The 20,016-nt window shown below is 52.1% G+C and overlaps 8 protein-coding genes across 8 annotated transcripts; 5 read left to right on the plus strand and 3 right to left on the minus strand.

Moving 5' to 3' along the window:
* Positions 1-686: 686 nt before the first annotated feature.
* Positions 687-1,543, plus strand: M406DRAFT_253057 (Pre-rRNA-processing protein PNO1; the record flags this gene model as incomplete). Its single annotated transcript, XM_040916876.1, has 2 exons — positions 687-1,185; positions 1,269-1,543. 2 exons carry the CDS (start codon positions 687-689, stop codon positions 1,541-1,543), a joined length of 774 nt encoding a protein of 257 aa, XP_040778230.1.
* Positions 1,544-1,962: 419 nt separating this feature from the next.
* Positions 1,963-3,543, minus strand: M406DRAFT_328360 (uncharacterized protein; the record flags this gene model as incomplete). Its single annotated transcript, XM_040920320.1, has 1 exon — positions 1,963-3,543. One exon carries the CDS (start codon positions 3,541-3,543, stop codon positions 1,963-1,965), a length of 1,581 nt encoding a protein of 526 aa, XP_040778231.1.
* Positions 3,544-4,414: 871 nt separating this feature from the next.
* Positions 4,415-5,563, plus strand: M406DRAFT_39632 (uncharacterized protein; the record flags this gene model as incomplete). The annotated part of the gene is made up of 4 exons (XM_040924108.1): positions 4,415-4,469; positions 4,538-4,731; positions 4,788-4,852; positions 4,921-5,563. The coding sequence occupies 4 exons, from the start codon at positions 4,415-4,417 to the stop codon at positions 5,561-5,563; spliced, it is 957 nt and encodes a 318-aa protein (XP_040778232.1).
* A 486-nt stretch (positions 5,564-6,049) lies between these two features.
* Positions 6,050-7,246, plus strand: M406DRAFT_89786 (uncharacterized protein; the record flags this gene model as incomplete). Its single annotated transcript, XM_040926160.1, has 1 exon — positions 6,050-7,246. A coding segment is annotated over exon 1 (1,116 nt), but the record flags the coding sequence as incomplete, so codon positions are not given.
* Positions 7,247-7,693: 447 nt separating this feature from the next.
* M406DRAFT_321518 (uncharacterized protein) lies at positions 7,694-10,177 on the minus strand. The gene is made up of 3 exons (XM_040919519.1): positions 10,052-10,177; positions 9,411-9,949; positions 7,694-9,291 (listed from the first exon to the last, which is right to left on the minus strand). The coding sequence occupies exons 1-3, from the start codon at positions 10,147-10,149 to the stop codon at positions 8,441-8,443; spliced, it is 1,488 nt and encodes a 495-aa protein (XP_040778234.1). The 5' UTR covers positions 10,150-10,177; the 3' UTR covers positions 7,694-8,440.
* A 3,416-nt stretch (positions 10,178-13,593) lies between these two features.
* Positions 13,594-14,946, plus strand: M406DRAFT_338078 (DHH phosphoesterase; the record flags this gene model as incomplete). Its single annotated transcript, XM_040921315.1, has 2 exons — positions 13,594-13,708; positions 13,838-14,946. The coding sequence occupies 2 exons, from the start codon at positions 13,594-13,596 to the stop codon at positions 14,944-14,946; spliced, it is 1,224 nt and encodes a 407-aa protein (XP_040778235.1).
* A 1,554-nt stretch (positions 14,947-16,500) lies between these two features.
* M406DRAFT_355517 (signal peptidase I) lies at positions 16,501-17,376 on the minus strand (the record flags this gene model as incomplete). Its single annotated transcript, XM_040923193.1, has 4 exons — positions 16,501-16,977; positions 17,060-17,154; positions 17,213-17,249; positions 17,321-17,376. Coding segments are annotated over 4 exons (520 nt in total), but the record flags the coding sequence as incomplete, so codon positions are not given.
* Positions 17,377-18,469: 1,093 nt separating this feature from the next.
* Positions 18,470-19,656, plus strand: M406DRAFT_251747 (uncharacterized protein; the record flags this gene model as incomplete). The annotated part of the gene is made up of 5 exons (XM_040916784.1): positions 18,470-18,550; positions 18,613-18,834; positions 18,892-19,302; positions 19,363-19,540; positions 19,598-19,656. The coding sequence occupies 5 exons, from the start codon at positions 18,470-18,472 to the stop codon at positions 19,654-19,656; spliced, it is 951 nt and encodes a 316-aa protein (XP_040778237.1).
* Positions 19,657-20,016: the final 360 nt, after the last annotated feature.

Genomic DNA, 20,016 nt, shown 5'->3' on the forward strand with positions numbered 1-20,016 from the left:
GACTCGTCCCCAGATAGCCACAGCGTGTAGTTTTGCAAACGAAGCTGCAATTGCAAAAAGAATGAGGAAACAAATCCCTCCAGAAAAATGAACACAGGCTGCAGGAGGAAAGGAGGAGTCGTCACGATATCGCGTGCCTGGTGGTGTGGTATATCAAGCGGAGCACCAAAAGGAAAACCTGGAGACTGGGGGAGCGGAAGCGCAGGAAACTTTGCTCTCCCAGCAATGACGCGCGCGAGAGTCGAAGGATCGGCATAACAGGGGTAAGGAAGGTTCAAGGGTACATAGCACACTACGGCTGTACGGAGAGGCACAATGGGCTCGAGGCGATAAGATAAGCACCAGGTGGGCTCCTCCATTTTTTGTCCGCCTGTCAAAAGGAAAAAAAGTCGGTAGTCAAAGTTCAGGGTCGAGGATTGAGGATTCACCGTCCAGACTTCTGCGGAATAACTACTTCCTGATTTTTATAGACAGCCTTGACAGAAAGTCCATATAACAGGAACAACACAATTCAAGGCCCTCAGGCTCAGAAAACCAGCACCAGCGAGACAAATAACTAATCTCTCCATTCCTACCCCACCACACCCACACAGCAACCATTCAACACTTCAGCTCAGCTTCATAAAAACCACCTTGTTCTCGAGGATCTCCGACCATCCTGAAGAGGGACGCACAATATCTGCAAGATGCCAGCACCAACTGCTCTCAAGGCACCTCCCCCGGAGGCTACTGCCTCCATCCCCATCCCTACCGAGAACGAAGATGAGGACCTCCTCGATGCGCCCACCGACGAGGCCACCTTCGCGATCCCACAAGAACCCTCCGCAGATGAAGAAGGCATGCAGGTCGACGATGCGCTCGACGAAGAGGGCCGACCAAGATTTGCCCCCGCCTCCAAGGCCGCTGATGTCGTGCGCATCGAGCAACGCAAGGTCCCCATCCCGCCGCACCGCATGACGCCCCTCAAGGCGGCCTGGCCCAAGATCTACCCGCCCCTCGTCGAGCACCTCAAGCTGCAGTGCCGGATGAACATGAAGAGCAAGAGTGTCGAGCTCCGCACGTCCAAGGTCACGACGGACACCGGTGCGATTCAGAAGGGCGCCGACTTCGTGCGGGCGTTTGCTCTTGGGTTTGATGTCGATGATGCGATTGCGCTCTTGAGGCTGGACGATCTTTACATTGAGAGTGAGTACAACCGCTGCAAAACCTCTTTCTTTTCTCTATCTCCAAGACTTGTAGAGTGTGCGCTAATACTAGGACAACAACAGCCTTCGAGATCAAAGACGTCAAGACCCTACAAGGCGACCACTTGGCCCGCGCCATCGGCCGTATCGCCGGCAAGGACGGCAAGACCAAGTATGCCATCGAGAACGCCTCGCGCACGCGCATCGTCCTAGCCGACTCCAAGATCCACATTTTAGGCGGCTTCAAGAACACCCGCATTGCCCGCGAGTCTGTCGTCAGCTTGATTCTCGGAAAGCCGCCTGGCAAGGTGTATAACGGGCTGCGGACCGTGAGCGCGCGGATGAAGGAGAGATTCTGATTAAGAAGGAGAGGGGCGGCGGGACCAAAAAAAAACACCAAAAACCATATGGATTCACTTTTTTTTACCATCACGATCTTCACGGCATGGCTAGGGCTGGCGTAGGGGCGTTGGGGGCAATTCAATGGCAAGAGACTTTTTCAAAAGATGTCGAGTTTGCTTTTATTTGATTCCCTGAAATAGTATTGGCTTAGACCAAGACGGAAAGGAAACTGTTCATCAATCATATCTTGCAGTAACATACCCCAGGGCATATGCTTCCGCTTTGAACATTAACATCACACTCCTCGCCTGCCGATCTCTTTAGCAATGGGTATCTCGAGTATGGCAAAAGAAATGCGAGCGCCCATGGACCTTGATGGTGCCTTTTCCCCTTTCCCTTCCCCTCCTGTTTTGGGTGATCCAGAATCTTCATTGACCTATTTGAGGTACACCTCAATAGTCATCATGTCCTCAATGTCGGCCTCTTCCATCGTCGTGTGTGGCTCCAACCACTCACCGTCATTTCTCAGCCTAATCTCCCGGTCTTCAGGGATCTCTCTTTGCTTCCTGTATGCGCCAACTAGAGTCCGGGCCTCCGTGTCCAGCCACGCGGTCAGCCGTAACGGCTCCTTGTTCCTCTCCTTCAGGAAGAGCCTGACCTTGGCGGCGCCCTCCTGGGCCGCAGCCTGGTCGTTGTCATCAGCAGCACTGCTGTCGTCCGCCAACTCGCCACGGTCAACGAGCTTCTGCCTGTCCTGCTCCTCCGTGTACTGCGCATAGCTGTCCTCCGTCCACGCCTCGAGCAGGATCCCACCCCTAGTAAAGCCGGGCAGGTGCGCGGTTGAGAAAAAACTGCCTTGGCTGTCAGGCATCCAGCCAAGGCTGGCTCCCGAGGCAGAATCATAGATGCGGCGCCCTTTCCAGGTCAGGAAGATGCCCCTCGCCATGTCATCTGTGATTTCAGGCCTGTCCCGCTGTACCCACTGAACGTAGGTCCGTCGCACAAGTCCGAGGTCCTGGTGAAGACCACGCTTCGATCCGAATATGTCGCGTACTTCTATATCTCCCAGTCGGGAGACGATGAAGATTCGCACCGGGATGAGTGCTTTGCGCCCCTTGGGCTCAAACCCTGTGTCATCGGTGGCCGGAGAATCAAAACCTTCGCCCTCTAGGCTCGTGAGAGCTTCCGCGGCGAGCCTGGCCTTTTCTTCGCGCATGGCAGCTCGCTTGACAAAGAAATCAAATTCGTCTTCAGCGTGAGCGGGAGCAGGAGCAGGCTCGTTCAGATCATCGTCACTATCATCGAGGACTATGGGTGTTGGCTTGCCCTCCTCGTCTTTTCCGGTAGACGTGTTGCTCGCAAATGTGTCGTCCAGGGCAATCGCATCATCAGCAAGCACTTGGTGAGAGTTTGATCCGCTGGGAGTCAGCAGGGTGTCGCCCTGTTCATTTCTAGTCGTTTCGTGCTCCTTCTCTGTATCATCGGACGACAGAGGTGCGGGCGGCTCCTGACGCAAACGTGGCATGTACATGGTGTGGTTGAAGCCAATTCCAAGGGAAGAACCAGTCGGGGACGCTGAGGAGCGTCGCTGCGGTGGTGTTGCAGGGCCGTACAGGTCATCGTAGCTCTCTTGGAACGCCGGCCTCTCAGGCTCATGTGGAGAAGACCGCCTACGACGCTTGACCGACCGCGAGGTGGATAATATCGGTTCTTCCTCCTCGTCCTCATCGATTCCATGTATTTTCCCCTCCCTATTAACTTGCAGAGCCGCCTTGCGTCGTTCCTCCTGTTCTTGGAGGATGACAGGGAAGAAACTCTTGGATCGCCTGAACATGGCGAGTGCATCGTCATCACTCTGGTCCTTGTCCTTCCTCTTCTTTTTCTCCTTCTGCTCATCCCTCCCCTCCTCCTCAACATCATCCTGGCCTTGAAATGATTTTGAAATGGTCTTGAGGAATGGGAGAGGTTTTTTCTTGTTAGGGCCCTTCCCAGGCGAGTGGGAAGACGTGTCAGCCATGGCGGCTATTGGCGTCAAGTTGGCAGGTCCAGGGCAATCCTTGTGGAATGCAAAGTTGTTGATGAGGCGACCAAAATGTGCCTGCAGGCAAAGCAAGCTTGAGCGGCGTAAAAAATTACGATGTAGTTGCTCATCGAGCATATAAGCCGATGGCAATGATGCGTGATGCTCAAACGCGGCGTTTGCAAATGTGGGACGCGGTGAGAAGTGTGCAAGGAAGAAGGCGTTCAGGCACCCCAGCCCCAGCTAGCAAAGAAGGAGGGGTGAAGGGCGGGGGATTCCGTTTCAAACAACAGGGTCGATAAAGTACCCTGTGTTGTAGTAGTACGAGGCACGTGCCTGCCTGCTGGGGTATTGGTTAACGCTGTCAGTAGTACGGCACTGGGAGGCCGGGGGTGCACTTCAGGCCTATAGCCAAGGTGCCAGGGCTCTCACAGTGAGGATCATCACGCTGTGGAACTGGCCGAGGCTCATCCCCTTGCCTTCACCCTCACTAATCCGATCCCCTACCACAGTGGTGGGACTCTCCAACTTCTTCCCGAGGTCCCCACCAAATCAATCCTAACCTTGGGGCTGACTCCACAGCCCACGTCTAATCCGACGACGTATGCTTCCCCAGAGCCTCGGGTCTTCATCTTCTTGCTTCTCTCTACCATGACTTTATTTTGGACCGGCTTCCTCCGCAGTCAGATTATTGTACATCTCTACTGGGCCAGCATCGTATTTATGCTAACAGCTAGCTTGGACCACGAAATTGCCGAACGACCCGACTCGACGTGGGATAACGCTCTTACATTTATCAGATCTTGGCTTCCATTTGCAAATTATTACTGAAGGGGCATAGATCTGAGAGGATCGTACTACGAAAGTCATGTCTATCGATCGGTCAGAGGTTCTGAGCAATGTCTGGAGGGACGGCATCTTTGGTAGCTTTTATCCACTCCTCTGCCTGACATCCTACGTTGCTGACGATCCAACTCTTTTCTATGTACAGATAACAAAGTCGTCTTCGTGACAGGAGGCGCCGGTACCATCTGCAGCGTCCAGACGAAGGCCTTGGTCTACCTGGGCGCTAATGCCTGCATCATTGGCCGCAACGTTGAGAAGACGGAGAAAATGGCCAAGGAGATTGCTGCCGTGCGCAAGGGAGCCAAGGTGCTTGGTATCGGCGCAATCGATGTTAGGAAGGTGAGTTAGGTGCCCGGTGCACCACTCAGGAAAGCATTTGCTGATGAGTCTTGCAGTTCGAGAGCCTGCAAGGTGCGGTCGATCGGTGTATTAGTGAACTGGGTCAAATAGACTTCGTCATGTTGGTGTTCACTCCTCTCTTCCCCTTCTCTCTCTCCCATGACATCTCATACTGACAATAACCAAAAGTGCCGGTGCAGCAGGCAATTTTGTTGTGCCCCTGGCCGGACTCTCACCCAACGGTTTCAAGTCTGTCATCGAGATAGACACGATCGGGACATTCAACACCATCAAAGCCACCATTGACCACCTTGTCGAGTCCGCAGCTCGGAACCCCAACCCACCAGCACCAGGCCAGGTCAGCACTGGCGGTCGCTTCATCGCTGTCTCGGCTGCGTTCCACTATACCGGCATGCCTCTGCAATCGCACGTGAGCGCCGCTAAAGCAGGCGTAGACAGCCTCATGGCGAGTGTTGCTCTGGAATATGGGCCGCTCGGTGTTGTCTCGAATGTCATCACCCCCGGCCCTATTGCGGGTACCGAGGGCATGGACCGGCTAGCTGCTGCGGATTCGCACAACTCAAAAGCAGCCACCAGAGCCATCCCGAGCGGCCGTTGGGGCACGGTCCGCGACATTGCGGATGCCACCGTGTTCATGTTCAGTGATGCCTCTAACTACATCAACGGTCATGTGCTAGTTGTGGATGGGTCTTCCTGGCGAAGTCCTGCGTCGATGTCTGTGGGTCTCGAGGAGGACATGAAGTATCCCGATTTCCTGATCACAGGACACTCCAAGAACATCAAGACGGGGAAGAAGGATAGTAAGTTATAAGAAGTTTTGGGTTGAGAAGGCCCTTTGGATATATGTAATAGGAATTTTGCTTGTATACTTCATTTTGGTCCGTAGAATCATAAATCACGTTGAGAATCTGATCAGATGCCTACCTCAGCCATGTTTGCTACTGATACAAAACACGACGACTGGCACCAAATCTCAGCGATTAAGCACTTGTACGAATTGTAAGTGAATTCATTGTCGTATCTCTCAGATAGGGACGAGAATTCCCTGGTTTATAGTTCGTCAGTGCCTGTCAGTTCTCTCGATGGCGGGATCACATCCTCACTGCCCAGCTCCCCATCTCCGACAATTTGTTCTAATTTTGTCATAATAGCCCAGTGCCGATATCGAACCTTGACTCTCCATTCTCATAGGTTTCACAACATGTGCATTTTCTGTGCTTAGTCACTCATGCATAAATCCTTAAACGGGTTTCACGAAACCCCTCGACGTCCAGGAGCACTTTGGGAGCGGGAAGCAGGAACACTCACTGTTCCTACACAACACAACAACAGCCCTGCAGAGATTGTGGCGATATACGAAGTTACTCCTCTTTAAAAAATGACGTCTGAGGAATGCACGATCTGCAACAAATTCATGAGGAAACGGCCAGTCGCCACAAGGTCTGAGACATTGCGTCAAAGGGTTAGCCGCCACCACATAAACACCTTCTCGTGGCCCGCCTTGCTAGATTCAGCAGCGGCATGCTATTGTTGCAAAATCCTGCTGACTGGTTGCCGTGCGTGCTTTCTTCAACACGGCATCAACGAGGCAGAGATCATGCACGGCAAGCTTCGCTTCTACTACCCCACGTCGATTGATTACGCCGACACCGAGGAAATTGGCAAAGAGCTGATATTTTTCATGCGAGATGGCTCACGATTTGATGTCGAGATGTTCATCGACGCAGAGGACGAGAACCCCCTTCCGCAGGCCTGGGACCGTATGCCCGCGTCGCGCAGAACTTCACCACGCACAGATTCGATAGAGGCTCTCGCGACCATCAAGGGGTGGATCGCCGAGTGTACCACTGAACACGACTTTTGCGAATCCCCAGAAGAAGAGCCACAGCTCCCAACAAGGGTCCTCGATGTCGGCCTCGAGGACGGCGTGGTGAAGCTGGCTGAGACCAAAGGTGCCAGGGCCAAGTACATCTGTCTCAGCCATTGTTGGGGCCTTGACCAGATCATCACCACAACCAAGTGCACCCTGCAGCCTCATAAGAGAGAAGTGCCCTGGGATGCCCTGTCGACGACCTTTCGCGATGCTATCCACCTAACGAGAACACTTGGGTACAGGTACATCTGGATTGATTCCCTCTGCATCGTCCAAGACGACGAAGACGACTGGGCCGTGGAATCAGCCAGGATGGCCACCGTGTACAGCAACGGCGCCCTGACCATCGCCGCCACCAAATCACCCAACGGCCAAGGCGGTATCTTCTCGCAGACGCAGGATACCCTAGTGTCAGGCCAGACCCCGGCCGGCGAGGGTTACCGCGTCTTCTTCCGCGAGCTCATCGACCACCATCTCGAGTCCCAAGAGGAAATTGAGGGAGATGACACGCTCGCGTCTAACCCCACCTCACGATACTTCCCTCTGCTCACCAGGGCCTGGGTATACCAGGAGCGCATGCTCTCCACGCGCGTGGTTCACTTTGGGAAGTATGAGGTCTGCTTCGAGTGCAAGTCTGGCTTTCAATGCGAGTGCGACGGCTTCGGCATCGACAACTCCAGGAACAGACCGCCGATTCCACTGATGAAGGTCGAGCACAGTTATGCTCTCGACAACAGCTATTCTAACGCAGGGTTCGAGGCAGAGAGGGCCTATGGAATGGCCCGTCTCTGGCGGAGCATGGTCTGCACGTATACAGAGCTCCATCTCACCAGATCGACCGACCGTTTGCCTGCTATTGGCGGTCTTGCCAAACAAATGGCTCTGGAACGAAGGTCTCCATACCTCTCTGGCCTGTGGAGGGACACGTTGAACGATGATCTTGTCTGGTGGGTGCACAATATAGCACGAAAGGCCGCTCGGACCTATTCGCCGACCTCGCCACCTACGTGGTCGTGGGCCAGAGTAGATACGCCTGTGAGCTATTGGGACACGATACTATACACGGAACAGGACCAGGAATTCCAGGAGAGACAGCCTTACGAACATTTGGCCGAGATCGAGGATTGTCATGTCAGCTGGTCTACACCGGCTGTCGACGAGTTTGGCCTGATTTCTAGCGGCCGACTGAACATCACTGGGCTAGTAGCCAAAGGATCACTCGAGAGTGACGCGTCACGGAAGACAGAAGGCGGCAAGATCTCGGAGTACAGCGTCTCCTTCGCCGCAGGAGAGCCGTCGCTAGCCATACAAACAGACTATATCTTGGAAAACGAGGGTCCCGGCGAGACGAGGCCCGGCACGGAAGTGCTGTGCCTTCGCATGAGCCGCATTCAAGAAGGACGTACGGATAATCTAATCTCGCTCGTGTTGCGACCATCTCCCAACTCTCATGATTGCTTTGAACGCATCGGAATGCTCGTCATCAAGGCGAGGCCACCTCCTGTGAACCGCTTGGCGGGGCCGTTTCGCAATGCAGAGCTGTGTACTGTGACCATCATCTGATGAATATGACAATTGGGAATAAGAGTAGTGAGCTGCTTATGGAGCTGTGGACTTTTTCCAATTTCATTTTTGTTTTAGGGGAAAATTCCATACGAGGAACGCTCCCAAGAGAAGGAAGTTTAGGCTCGGTCTGGAGACAATCTGAAGCCTGGATATAGTGAGAGAAGTATACTAACAAGGGAACAATACATTTGCAATTGCCTCCCGAAACTCTTCCAAGTTGCCATTCTCTCCATCATTCCTGGACACTTCCTAAGCGGCCTTGTCCCCCCCTGCAGCAGAAGTCGCACCTCCATTAGATGACACTCCCTTGGGCGCAGCACCCCTCTTCACAATTCTGAAGCCAGCCAGGGCACCTGCTATGATAATCAACAGTACTAGACCGAACAAACTCAAGACGCCGATACCACCCGCCACGCCAGGGGTAATATTGCTCCCCGAGCCGGAGGAGGACTTGGAGCTGGAACCGGACCCCGAGCCAGAGGAGGACGAGGCAGAGGCGCAGACGCCCGTAGTATTACCACATGCCTGGCACCAGGACGCCGTGTCACTCACAGAGAAGTTCGAAATGCCTGCTGAGAAGTCGTTCCACGAGATGGTCGTCTCCGTCTGGCCGAAGAGCGGGTACAGTTGAGGGACGTTGGTATCCGAGGCAGATCCATTGGCGAACAAGAAGCGGACGCTGACGTCGTTGGGGTCGACAGTCGTGGGCGCACCGGTTCCGTTGACAGTCGCGTTTGTGATGAGCTCGAACGTGATGGAGCTCGCGTAGTCCACGATGCCGTAGAAGTTGTCAGAGGCAGCGGTGAGGTTGGCGAGGCCGAAGAAGGACATGAAGGCTCCGTAGGCACCGAACTGGATCGTGAGCCTCTGGGCGGAGGCCTTGGCAAGGGGGGCAGTCAGGCTTGTGTTGAGGGCTTGGAGGATCTGGCCAGCCAGCACCGCACCCGCGATGGCCCTGACCGGCTCGGACTCATTGTATGCGAGTCCCCACTCGTGCGCATCGGCCAGAGTCTGCAGCTGATGGGTTGTGTCATTTGTCAAGAGGTTGTCTGCTGGTATACTCTGATTGTGGATCTGGGATACGTGCACATAGTCATAGACTGTGAAAGAAATCCAAGTTAGTTCTTACATACAGTCCGTTTCTTTAGTGGCTCACAGCATAAAAAGAAGACAGAAAGGTTGATTAGTCGTGTAAGGGGTGTACTTGAGAGACACGTACTGGTGTAAGCATTCTTGTATGTGGCTGTGGAGGTGTTAAAGGTTGTGTTGTAGACCGGGAGAAGGTCCTGGTAGAATGAACCGGTCTTGTTCAGAAGGTTCAGATACTCCTGGCTCTGTAGGTACTCATTGCTGCTTGACACGGCGTTGGCACAGCCCGAGCTTCCTTGGAGCCATTCACTGTCCTCCGCGCCAGACGTGCTGGAGGCAGACGTCACAATGTTGACAGGAATGTACTGATAACCATTGAATGGCGCCTGTGTCGAGGTGCCGTCGGCAAGGACTTGATCAGCCTGCGTGCCGGCAGGAGGGTAAATCCCTTGGGTAAAAACCACGGCGGAGGACTGGAGGACATTGTCCACAGGAGCGGTGATGGCAAGCTGAGAGAGAGAGACTATGTCTGATGACAGATCCAGGATAGGATTGGTGCTGTTGCTCGCTACGTAACGATTACGGAACCAGCTCGCCGAGGTGTACACCTGGTCCGCACCCAGGGCTGTGAGGACGGTGGGAGGCCATGACTTGGTCGTCCTGTCGCCACTATCCAAGCTGTTAGAGAACTGCAGATCACTATAGCTAGAGGTGGGAGAGCTTGAAAGACCACACAGGTGGCGGTTTCTTGCTGCTTATCATCTGACTTACTGTCGATGAAAAATATATACGCCAAGAGTCGTCTCGGCGAGGGTTTCGCCCGGAAGGAAGGCAGCTAGTACTGCTGCAGCATAGACTATGTGCTTCATAGTGTCTTGTCTCATATAAAAAACCAACAAGGTTATGCAAATATTCTATACTTGGTGTCGAGCTAGAGGCAAGACAAAGGGGGTGAACAACGTATATATGATGGATGATGAAAAGCTGGAAGAGGATGGGGGCAACTGTAGTGGGGGCTCCTAGGGAGGGGAAAAAGTGTTAGACCAGTGTTGCTTCTCCGAGGGGTTTCAACGGGGCAAGTACGGACTTCATATCAGCCGGAAGGGGGGGAACACACTAGCCAGGCGCCAATTGATCAGGCTAGGGGAGATAGGCCACAGGCAGACGCCAATCGTCTCGAGGGTTACGACACCCATATGGAGACGAGGTGCTGAATTGAGAATCTTGTGCGTTTTCTTGTGTCGTAATACATGAGATCTGTGCATGGAAACCGCTCGAGTTGCATAATCTAGCCATGTATTTTGACCCATTCTGTATGCACATATGACGAATGACGCACGAGAAAACTCATTATGGGACCTCTTATGGGAATCACACTCTCTGTGTTGGGACAGCAAGTAGGCAATAATTGCAACCCCTCTTCTCCTCGAAGGGGTGTGGTTTGATAATTCCAGCGTGTGACGACTGGGCTACAGGCGATCTGCCCCTGTAAAGAAAACCCCCACAGTGGGGGGGCGAACCCTAAAAAGGAAGCCCTAAACCTTGTTGCGAATAAGCTTGTCCGGCACCCGTGGGTCCTCCCGGGTCAGCATGCCTGCCCGTGCCTAAGGTTGTCTGTACCCCTCTCGAAAAGCTGTATGCACAAAGACCAATGTAGCAGTCTCCAAGATAGGCAAAAAGATAGGCAATGGTTTTGTGTTGTGGGTGGTCAGACATTCAGTCACAGATTCAAATCTGACGCCTCGCAGAATAAGAGAGAGAGAATCAAAAACGACTTTGTCTTGATAACTCTCCGATCAGCCGCCACAGTGTCTCTTATCCAACATCTGCAACGTTCCACATCGTAGTTGCGCTTGGAGCAGCAAAAGATGATGAGAATATACCACGGGATTTCATATGCCCCTCCCCTTCCTTCCAGGGGGTGGCGGTTGCAGTGGGCGTCGTTTGCCTCCTCCACTCGGTAACACTTCTTTACAATTGCACTGTTAAAGCAATGAGAGGAGATCGCCTTAATGTATGTCTGTCGAAACGTGCCATACATATGCACAGCCCACTAGGTCAGAGGCACTGCAATGTCGCATAGACTGAGCCTCAGTGACGCCGTGTTGTGGTATTTCCCCTAGTTCCTTTCGAGCATCATGTGATCACGCTTACAAATAGGCTTGTAAAGAGATGGCAAGAAAGCCTGAATGCATTGTAATTTTGCAGTGACGACATAGTATCGTCGCTCTCTACCGGTAATGTCCTCACCGAGGACCTGCCTTGTGAGGACGGATGTTTCTAGTCTCAGCTTGAATCTAAGTCAGCAATGAAGAAGGAGAGAACAAAAAGATGAAAAACATGACCCCATTGTACCGTACAATAGGATGTTGGCTCAAGAGGCCGAGGTGCCTCCGTGTGTGGAATGCGGGTCGCCATCATGGGTTTTAGACCTGCGTGCGACACCGCCGCCCTTGGCCCGTCATTGATCCAGATAGCACGTTGAACACGAGAACACGACAATCCCTTGCAGCACATTTTCAAGAACAATTGGCGGCTCGGAAAATCCTGCCCGTATTATTTTTGGAATATAAAAAGAGATGATTTCGCTGCCATAAATGAGCCATGAAATCTTTGAATAGCAATGCAACAATAGAACAAGATTCAAAATCTACATTCACGATACAGTCCCTCATAAGAATTCAGTCAAAACCCTATCAAACCAGCTTTTCAGATATCCATAATACACATACACACAAACACCAAGAAAACAAAAGAGAAGACCCGTCAAACACGAGTGAAAATGAAGTTCACCATTCTGATCACCGCCCTCCTCAGCGCTGTCAGCGCGATGCCCACCTTCCAAGAGCCCAACAACAATGCCGTCAAGAGATGTGATGAGACGGTCTGTCCCGGATGCTCTAAGGGAGCCATCTGTATGGGCATGCCCGGCTTGAAGGTATGAATGCTGCCTCAGACTGGGCTTATGAAACCCTTGAAGAAAGAAAAAAGGCTGGACTTGATAAGTGCTTGTGCACTGGAGGAACGTACTCCAGACTGGTACTTGTGTTCCCCATCTCTGATCCCTTGGCTAACGCCGTGTCTCTTACTAGACCGCTGCTCATAAAAACACGACGGCGAAGGCAGTCGCCAGGAATGCCGAGCTTGCTGAAGAGATCGAATCTTGAAGAACTCCAAGGTCGGCTTGAGATTTTTGTGTATGATGTATCTGAAGGTGGAAGAGCCTCAGGACACGATTTATGATGTTGAGTATTTCATGATGGTATGGGAATGATTCTAAATATTTGGCAAAAAGAGATTTGCATTTTCACAAAACCAAGCGGATATTATTGGACATGAGACGCTGTATGAAATCAGGCTTCAATTCTCACAAGACAGAGACTTTTAGGTCTTGAACGTTTTCTTTTACCCTCGTATCTTATTTTAATACACAATGAAGGCCATATGTGTGGTCTGCCGAATTTTCCACTTTTGTATCTTCATGATTCACAGCGATACAGCTCGTTTGGTAGCAGTAACAACCACCAATTTGAGAAAATTGAATCCCAACATAAAGAAGAGAGTACGGGAAAGGAAAGAAGAGAAATGAAGCCGGTTTTTTTTTCTCGTCTCTGCGCCTGGTCTCCCTGGAATTTCTGCTTATGATCATTTGATGGTTTTATTTACAATGAGGGGAATCAAAAGCCCGCCCGGGGAGAGTAATCGTGGGACGGATAACAGAGAAGACCCGAGACAGCCGAGCAGTGCGAATAGAGGATATGCTACTCCACCGCTTCTGAGACTGAGCAAGTTGCATTGCTTGAGCTCAGCTTGGTGGGCAAGGCGGGAAGGCTGAGACAAATCTCGTGGCGAAGGCCATCCCGTGGCCATTATTTCGCTGCCACGCTGCTCGGCCCTTGGCTTGAAGCACGAAGGGGGGACGAGTCGAGTTTGAATCGCACCACGCAGGCTCGCCCCAGAGCAGAATAAGCAGTCCTGGCAAAACCGCGAACATACCAGGAGCCGGGACAATGGGCCCGTTGTCTCATTCTGATCTACTCCTAACAGAAATACAAAAGATCATCTCAAAACATTTCTCTAGCGAAACACTCCCAAGTCCTGAACTTGCCAATTGTGGAATTGATGTGTTTCCCGGCTTTGTTGCAGTCAAGTCCGGCCCCAAGAAAGAGCGACATGTGAGGTTAAAATGGTGACATAAGCAGCCAGAGAAGAGCGCTAGGACAACGACAACCCCTCCAAAGGCCCTGTCTTTTCTCTTTTTACCCCGCTATTCTTTGTAGTACCCTCTGCACATGCTTAAGTACACAACCACCATGCCGCCCCCTCGGAACCTGCGAGCCTTTCTCGACCTTGCCCGCCGGAGTTTGACCGCCCCAGCTGGCCAGCGGCCTTCGCCTCTGACCTTTGTGGTAGGCAACGAGTCCGGAGGTAAGGAAAAAACCATGTCGGGGAACTAAGCTCCCAACTTCACCCCCACACCCTTCCGGGGGACCGGCGGCTGTTCATGTGCGACCGATGGTCAAGGACGGGCAGGACTGATCTCACCTGCATATCCAGATCTCGATTCTCTCTGCTCTGCCGTCCTGTTCGCATACTTTCGCAGCCATGCGTCGCCCCATTACAAACTTCACATACCCCTCGCCAATATTCCCCGCCAAGATCTCCCTCTGCGGCCTGAGCTAGGCGCTGCACTCGCGTACGCCGGCGTAAAGTCGCAGGACCTCCTCACCCTTTCCGATCTCGATGAAGTGACGACCACAGATAGCCTGAACCCGGAAGATACGCGGTGGGTGCTGGTTGACCACAATGCGTTGACTGGGGACCTGGCCGAGCGGTTTACTTCACGGATAGTCGGCTGTGTGGACCATCATGAAGATGAGAACGTTGTCGCTGTGAACACTGGTGACGAGCCACGCGTGCTCAAGAAGACGGGAAGCTGTGTGAGCTTGGTGGTCGAGTACTGCCGTAACATATGGGACGACCTGTCCAAGCAGCACACACAAGAGGCAGGCGATGAAAACCAGAGAGACATCGATGCCGGATTGGCTCGCATAGCGCTCTCGGCCATCTTCCTCGATACCAACAACCTCAAGTCCAAGGCCAAGACAACTGAGCTGGACATTGAGATCGCCGAGTACCTCGAGGCAAAGCTGGGCGGAGACTACAACCGTAAGAAATACTACAAGGAGTTGAGCGAGCTGAAGGAGGACATCTCTCAGTTCTCGTACAGCGACAACTTCCGAAAGGACTACAAGGCGTGGACGGAGGCCGGCATGGTCCTAGGGACCGCAAGCATACCGCAAGGGTTCCACTACATGCTCAATCACTTGGGCGACAAGGAGACGCTGATCGAGGAGTTTCGCAAGTTCGCGGCAGAGAAGCAGTGCGACATCGCCTGCATCATGACGTCTTCTGCTAAAGACGACGGCGTGTTCAAGAGGAACCTGCTCGTCTGGGGCTTCAACCCGAAAGCAGTCAAGGCGGTCGACAAGTTCATTGAGATGCACGGTGAAGCACTCGGGCTGACACCATTCCATGATGGTGCGCTGGACTACAAGAGTGACGATGAGGTCCGGTATTGCTGGTATCAAAATGTCACCCGAAACAGCAGGAAGCAGTTGGCGCCGATGCTGCGGTCTGCTATGACGGAGGTGGCTAGACTATGACTGATCGTCCTTGAAGATCCCCCTTTTGCATAGGAGGCAATGTCTATTTACGCTCGTTTTGTGCTTTGCTTTTGTGGAACATGACTCGAGGACCGGTGGACCGATGTCCTCATTCAGCCTGCGGCTTCGAAAGCCATGAAGGGGTTGTTTCGAAACCAAGAAGGGCGGTTCAGGCCTTTGTTGATCACAAGGTCTAAACCGAAGCAGCACTGGTGTGTAATTCGTTGGCTAAGCTGCGACACAGAGGATGATCAGCCTTTCGGAGCCTTGATCTGTCGGTGAGAGCACCCTCATTCTCATTTCATTGGACGTATGCAGTAACCCTCGAGGGGCATAGTAGAACGTAGAGCGGTATTGCTCTCCTCAGCCTCGGTAGTAGCGCTGCGCCGAGTATTGTCAATGCCGAGGACGCTCACCCAAGACAAAGCTAAGAAGGTTAGAGTCGCCGATATCAACAATCATTCACGATATGGAGCCAGTGTCTGCGTATCAATTCCGACAATTTTGAGGTGTATACGTATTCTGTAGATTGCGGTGGAGTTCCCAGTTAGCAAAGATGCCTCGTCACATCCCTCGAATGCGAAAGTATTGTGTCATTTACCCCATTGCGGAACTGACATAGGGGTACACACTCATCCAAACCTCCCTTCAGCCTCGCGCATGTTCCGCCTCCGCTGGTGGGTAGGTCATCATGGATGCAAGTGATATGACTCGTATCATTCGCAAAGGATCATCCACCGAGGACACGCATGAATCCGTGAATTTATGGCCCAGGAGGCTCTGGATGTTGAATGTTGGGCAAAATAAAATGAAGGGAATGATGGAAGATAGTGACGTCGTGACAACTAGCGTCCAATGCCCTCATGCGTAGTCTATATTGGCAACGAGAGGGAACCGAGTTGAGGCCGTTGAGAATGTCGTGTACGATATTAACTCTGCACTACATACCCTGCACCAAAGTAGTATACTATAGAATATGAGTTGAAATCAATAGATATCACAGAATTAAAGATACCATACTTTGGCTACGTTGCCTCTGCTGGCTGGTTGCACATTGTGCCGATATCCCACCGCTCGACCGTCACAAGACACCTCGTAACACTACGAGGACCCTGGAAACTGGACGCTTGATCTTACCTTGAGACAGAGTATGGCATGTGACATTTCCTTTGATACGAGTATTCTGTTTTTGATCAAGAAGAAGTAACTAGGCCCCAGCACTCCTCATGCTTTAATGCTAAGGGTGTTGCCCGGTCGGCGAAGACGGTTGCATTGTCGGGATCTGCAAAGGGGTGGCGCTCCCCGTGTCAACAAGGAGTAGACGCATTTCTTTGGGCATGTGCTGCGTGGGCTCCGGGCCCCCGTTGATTGGGCGCTGGGAAAGACGAGATGTCTACGAATACTTTGTATGGATGTTTATGTATCAAAGCCGAAGGTTAAACCACTAGAGCTTGATTTGCATAAGTCCATGTTTTTCCATAAGAGGAAATCCTACGACAGATCAACCAACTAAGGAGTTTGCACAGGCATTGCTCAAAGAATGTGTTGCTCAGAGGGAAGGATGACATGCATTAGCAAAGTTGCGAGAGAAGAATCCAATGCCAGTAGATCAGAATGAATGCCAACATCTCCGAAACGCCAGCCGCCCTGCGCTTGTAACATTTTCTGGCAAACAGAAATAATCAAGTCTCTAGAACGTCTATTCCCTTTGTAAAACCACCATCAGTCCCATAATACCGAGCATTGCCGTCTTCATCCACGGGTACTCTGAGAGCATGATAGTGACGTAGCCCACGAACGGTATATACCCAACGACGCTGCCGATTATGTCCTGCCTCTCGAGATAGTCCTGCCCCCTGGCATACAACTCTGTGTCGTCGGCAACGTTGTTGTCGCCCTTGGTCAACAGCTTGGCGTGTTCCCCAGTGCCGAATTTGCGAACCACTCTGTGGACGATAGGAATTTCCTTGTCCCTGACATTGTAAACCACGACCTCACCAACGTCCGTCTCTTGAATCAGATTGCGATTCCCTAACAGCGATCGCTGGTGGTCAGCACAATATACTCGGAAATTGTAATTCGCGTTGGGTTCGGGAGGGCGATTCGGTCGTACAAAGAAACAGGAGATCGCCACGCTGGAAAGCTGGCTCCATACTGCCTGAGAGGACGACAACAATCGGAGAGGGCGAATCGGTAACGACAGAGAGCCTGGAGGAAATCGTCAGCACTGGCGAATGACTACCGGACAGGGCGACGAGAATCATACCCTTTCCACATCATGAAAGCGGTCGACAAAATGAGGCCTATTAGTACGCCCTTGTTAGAGCCGTATGTTCTTCCTCGCATTGCGCAAGTTGCAACTGAGCAGGCGTACCGAAGTTCAAGACTTGGGAGGCAAGCTGCCTCGGGTTACCGAGTGCTGACAGCATGGTTGAGTCTGGGGACGTGTCCAGTTGCTGGGTTTTTATGGCATGCTATTTTTCTTTGTGAGAATGTTTTTTTGACGAGACTCAAATCTTTGCTGTCTTGCTGGGATTGCTGGTGTGGCAGCTGAAACCTGCTGAAATTCTGGATGAGGTGGTCATTTGAGTACAAAGCTGTCCTCAAGATATCCAAGCCTGCCTGCCGGGGGGGCTGCTAGAGGCCGGGGTGGTTGTTAGGCAGGCACTGACAGGGTGGCAGGTTGGCAGGGGAGCTTATGGGTTGGGGTTGCTGCTCCTATAGTACTCAGCACATAGTACGTACCATGTACATAGTACTAGTACATAATGGGTGACCCCTGCCTTCTTGTCTTGGCTCGAGTGCAGGGTTTCTATACAGTACAAGAAAGCAATTCATCCATCTCATCCAAGCTGGGAGCAAGTCATGCCTCAGTCGATACCAAGCAGAACATTATTGATCAAGGATTTAGTGTGTTTATGAAGTCAGCGTGCGATATCATTACCAAAATAAGTATATATGAACAAAAAAATCAATAAGTAAGTCGGGTGGCCAGTACTCTTGATGGCCTGATAGGAATCATTATCAGGATAACAGACCACCCAGTACTCCGTCCAGGGAGGCACCAGCTATGGGAGGCCGTCATAGCAATTTCTCTCTAGACGGAGAATGACTTCTTCATTTAGTCATGGGAACCTTTAAGCCCCGGTCTAACGACCTTCTGTCGTGTTGCATGGCGAAACTGGAAGTCTCGAGCCGGGAAACAACGACGAGGATGGCCGTGACTTCCTTGTCTTCCACCAAGTCTTCAACGGCAACCAGGCAGTCGCCTCCGGTCGTCTATTTTGTTTTCCCCTTCTGTGATTGAGGTCTCTACTCTCCTTTTTCCTCACGAAAAAGCTTCACCTTGGCACATCGTCACCCATCTAGAAACTGCATCCTAACACAGCCCTTCAATTTTGATGTATTCATCACTCTGACTTGGAGAGACCTGGAGACTACAACATCTACCAGCTCGCAGGTGGCAAGTCTTCAACGGCCTTCTTTATACTTTTCATTTCCGCAGTTCCCTTCTTCGTGCGCCATGGAGCGTGTGTTGGAGCGCGCGCCTCTGTTGGGCAATCGCCAGCAGGATGAGGAGAGTCAGGTCACTGGCGCTGACCATGTGAGCTTTACATAGGTCTCCATACTCCAGCAAGCCCAGGCTCATTGCTGATGCTTGCCTAGCCAATCTTCTTACGAGCCGCTCATTCCCCATGGCGCCCTCTCAACCAGAATGTGTTGGGCTACGTTCGGGCAGCACTCTTGGCTTATATGATCGCGGCAGGCGGCATGCTGCTGGACTACAAGATCAAACACCGCGACGATGAGCACACAAACTGGCGCATTCCCTTTCAGTTCTCCACCGTCACTTGGTTCTTGCTGATACTGTATCACCTCATGGTCACAGTACGTCGCAACTATGTTGCACTACAAGAGGCAAGCACACTGACCATATTTGCATAGGCATGGACCATCACCCACATGCACTGGCCGGATACGGACGCCAATGACACGCGATGGGAATCCAGACTCATCCGCTTCATGTCGCCACCCGAGCAGACTTCTGACGATCGACGGCGCTTCTATTTCAGTCTATTCTACACAGTGACCCATGTTTTTGCCCTCATGAACGTCATGATATACTGGACGATCATGGTGCCAAGCGGCCATTCTCATTGGCCTTCTGGAGGATCCGGCGAGGAGGGACTTTACATGGTAATGAACGCTGATGATGGCAACAGCAAGTTCCCTCCGTTCAAGGATGTGTTTTCAGAGGGCTGGTTCAAACCCTTTTCGTTGTTCAACCTCTACGTCTTCCCCGCTCTTGTCACGGTGATTGAATCTCTATTCATGAACAGTATGAGACGACAAGAGGTAAGTCTTGACTCTGACGGTGTACACATTACGAGATGGCTGACACCAGTGTCACCATAGCCTGTTCCCAGCCACCTATTCGGCACTATGGGCTCCGCCGCATTGTATCTGGCTTACGGCGCGATTGGCAAACTACTCACTGGTCACAGCCCCTTCTTTTGGATGGACGAGGCCGTCGTCGGCAGTAAAGAGAAGGTGGCAGGGTACTGCACTGGGTTTGTCTGCATGGCAGCTGCAAGTGAGTCTACATCCTGGCATATCCAAATCTGAGCCCTTCTGTCTGACGCGCCTGCAGTGTTCTCCATGTTGTATGGTCTCATTGGCATGCGTGAGAATGCATCTCGAGCGCACTGATCTCCAAGTGCGGGTACCATAAGCCACCCTGCTGGAGTTTTTGGCGGCGTGTGTTAAAACAGAGGGCGGTGACTTGAATGGGCGCACACCGGCATATGGGCGCGGCTCTGCTGGGCTCAGCTAAAGAGGGACAGAAAGTAGAGATGTCCTGGTCTCGGCGACGAAGTAAAGGAAACGGACATGATCGCAAAGAATGCGGCCTAATCACCAGAATTATCACTACGGATTGATTATGGTTTATACGACCTGACTGACTCTACCTGGAAATAACGCTAGATTATGATAGAAGGCACCTAGAGACTGAAAATATACCTGCCTCGCCTACACCATCGTCTGAAGCGGGACAACTGGTGATAACTG

The sequence above is a fragment of the Cryphonectria parasitica genome (assembly GCF_011745365.1).
Source record: "Cryphonectria parasitica EP155 unplaced genomic scaffold M406scaffold_3, whole genome shotgun sequence".
NCBI lineage: Eukaryota > Fungi > Ascomycota > Sordariomycetes > Diaporthales > Cryphonectriaceae > Cryphonectria > Cryphonectria parasitica.

Excerpts from the sequence above, each read along its gene's own strand:
- M406DRAFT_321518 (XM_040919519.1), bottom strand. The coding sequence starts at position 10,149 with ATGAAGCACATAGTCTATGCTGCAGCAGTACTAGCTGCCTTCCTTCCG. Across the intron at positions 9,950-10,051 it reads GTATATATTTTTCATCGACA|TGGCGACAGGACGACCAAGT; the intron begins GTAAGTCAGATG and ends CAGCTTGGATAG. Across the intron at positions 9,292-9,410 it reads ATACAAGAATGCTTACACCA|TCTATGACTATGTGCACGTA; the intron begins GTACGTGTCTCT and ends TTTCTTTCACAG.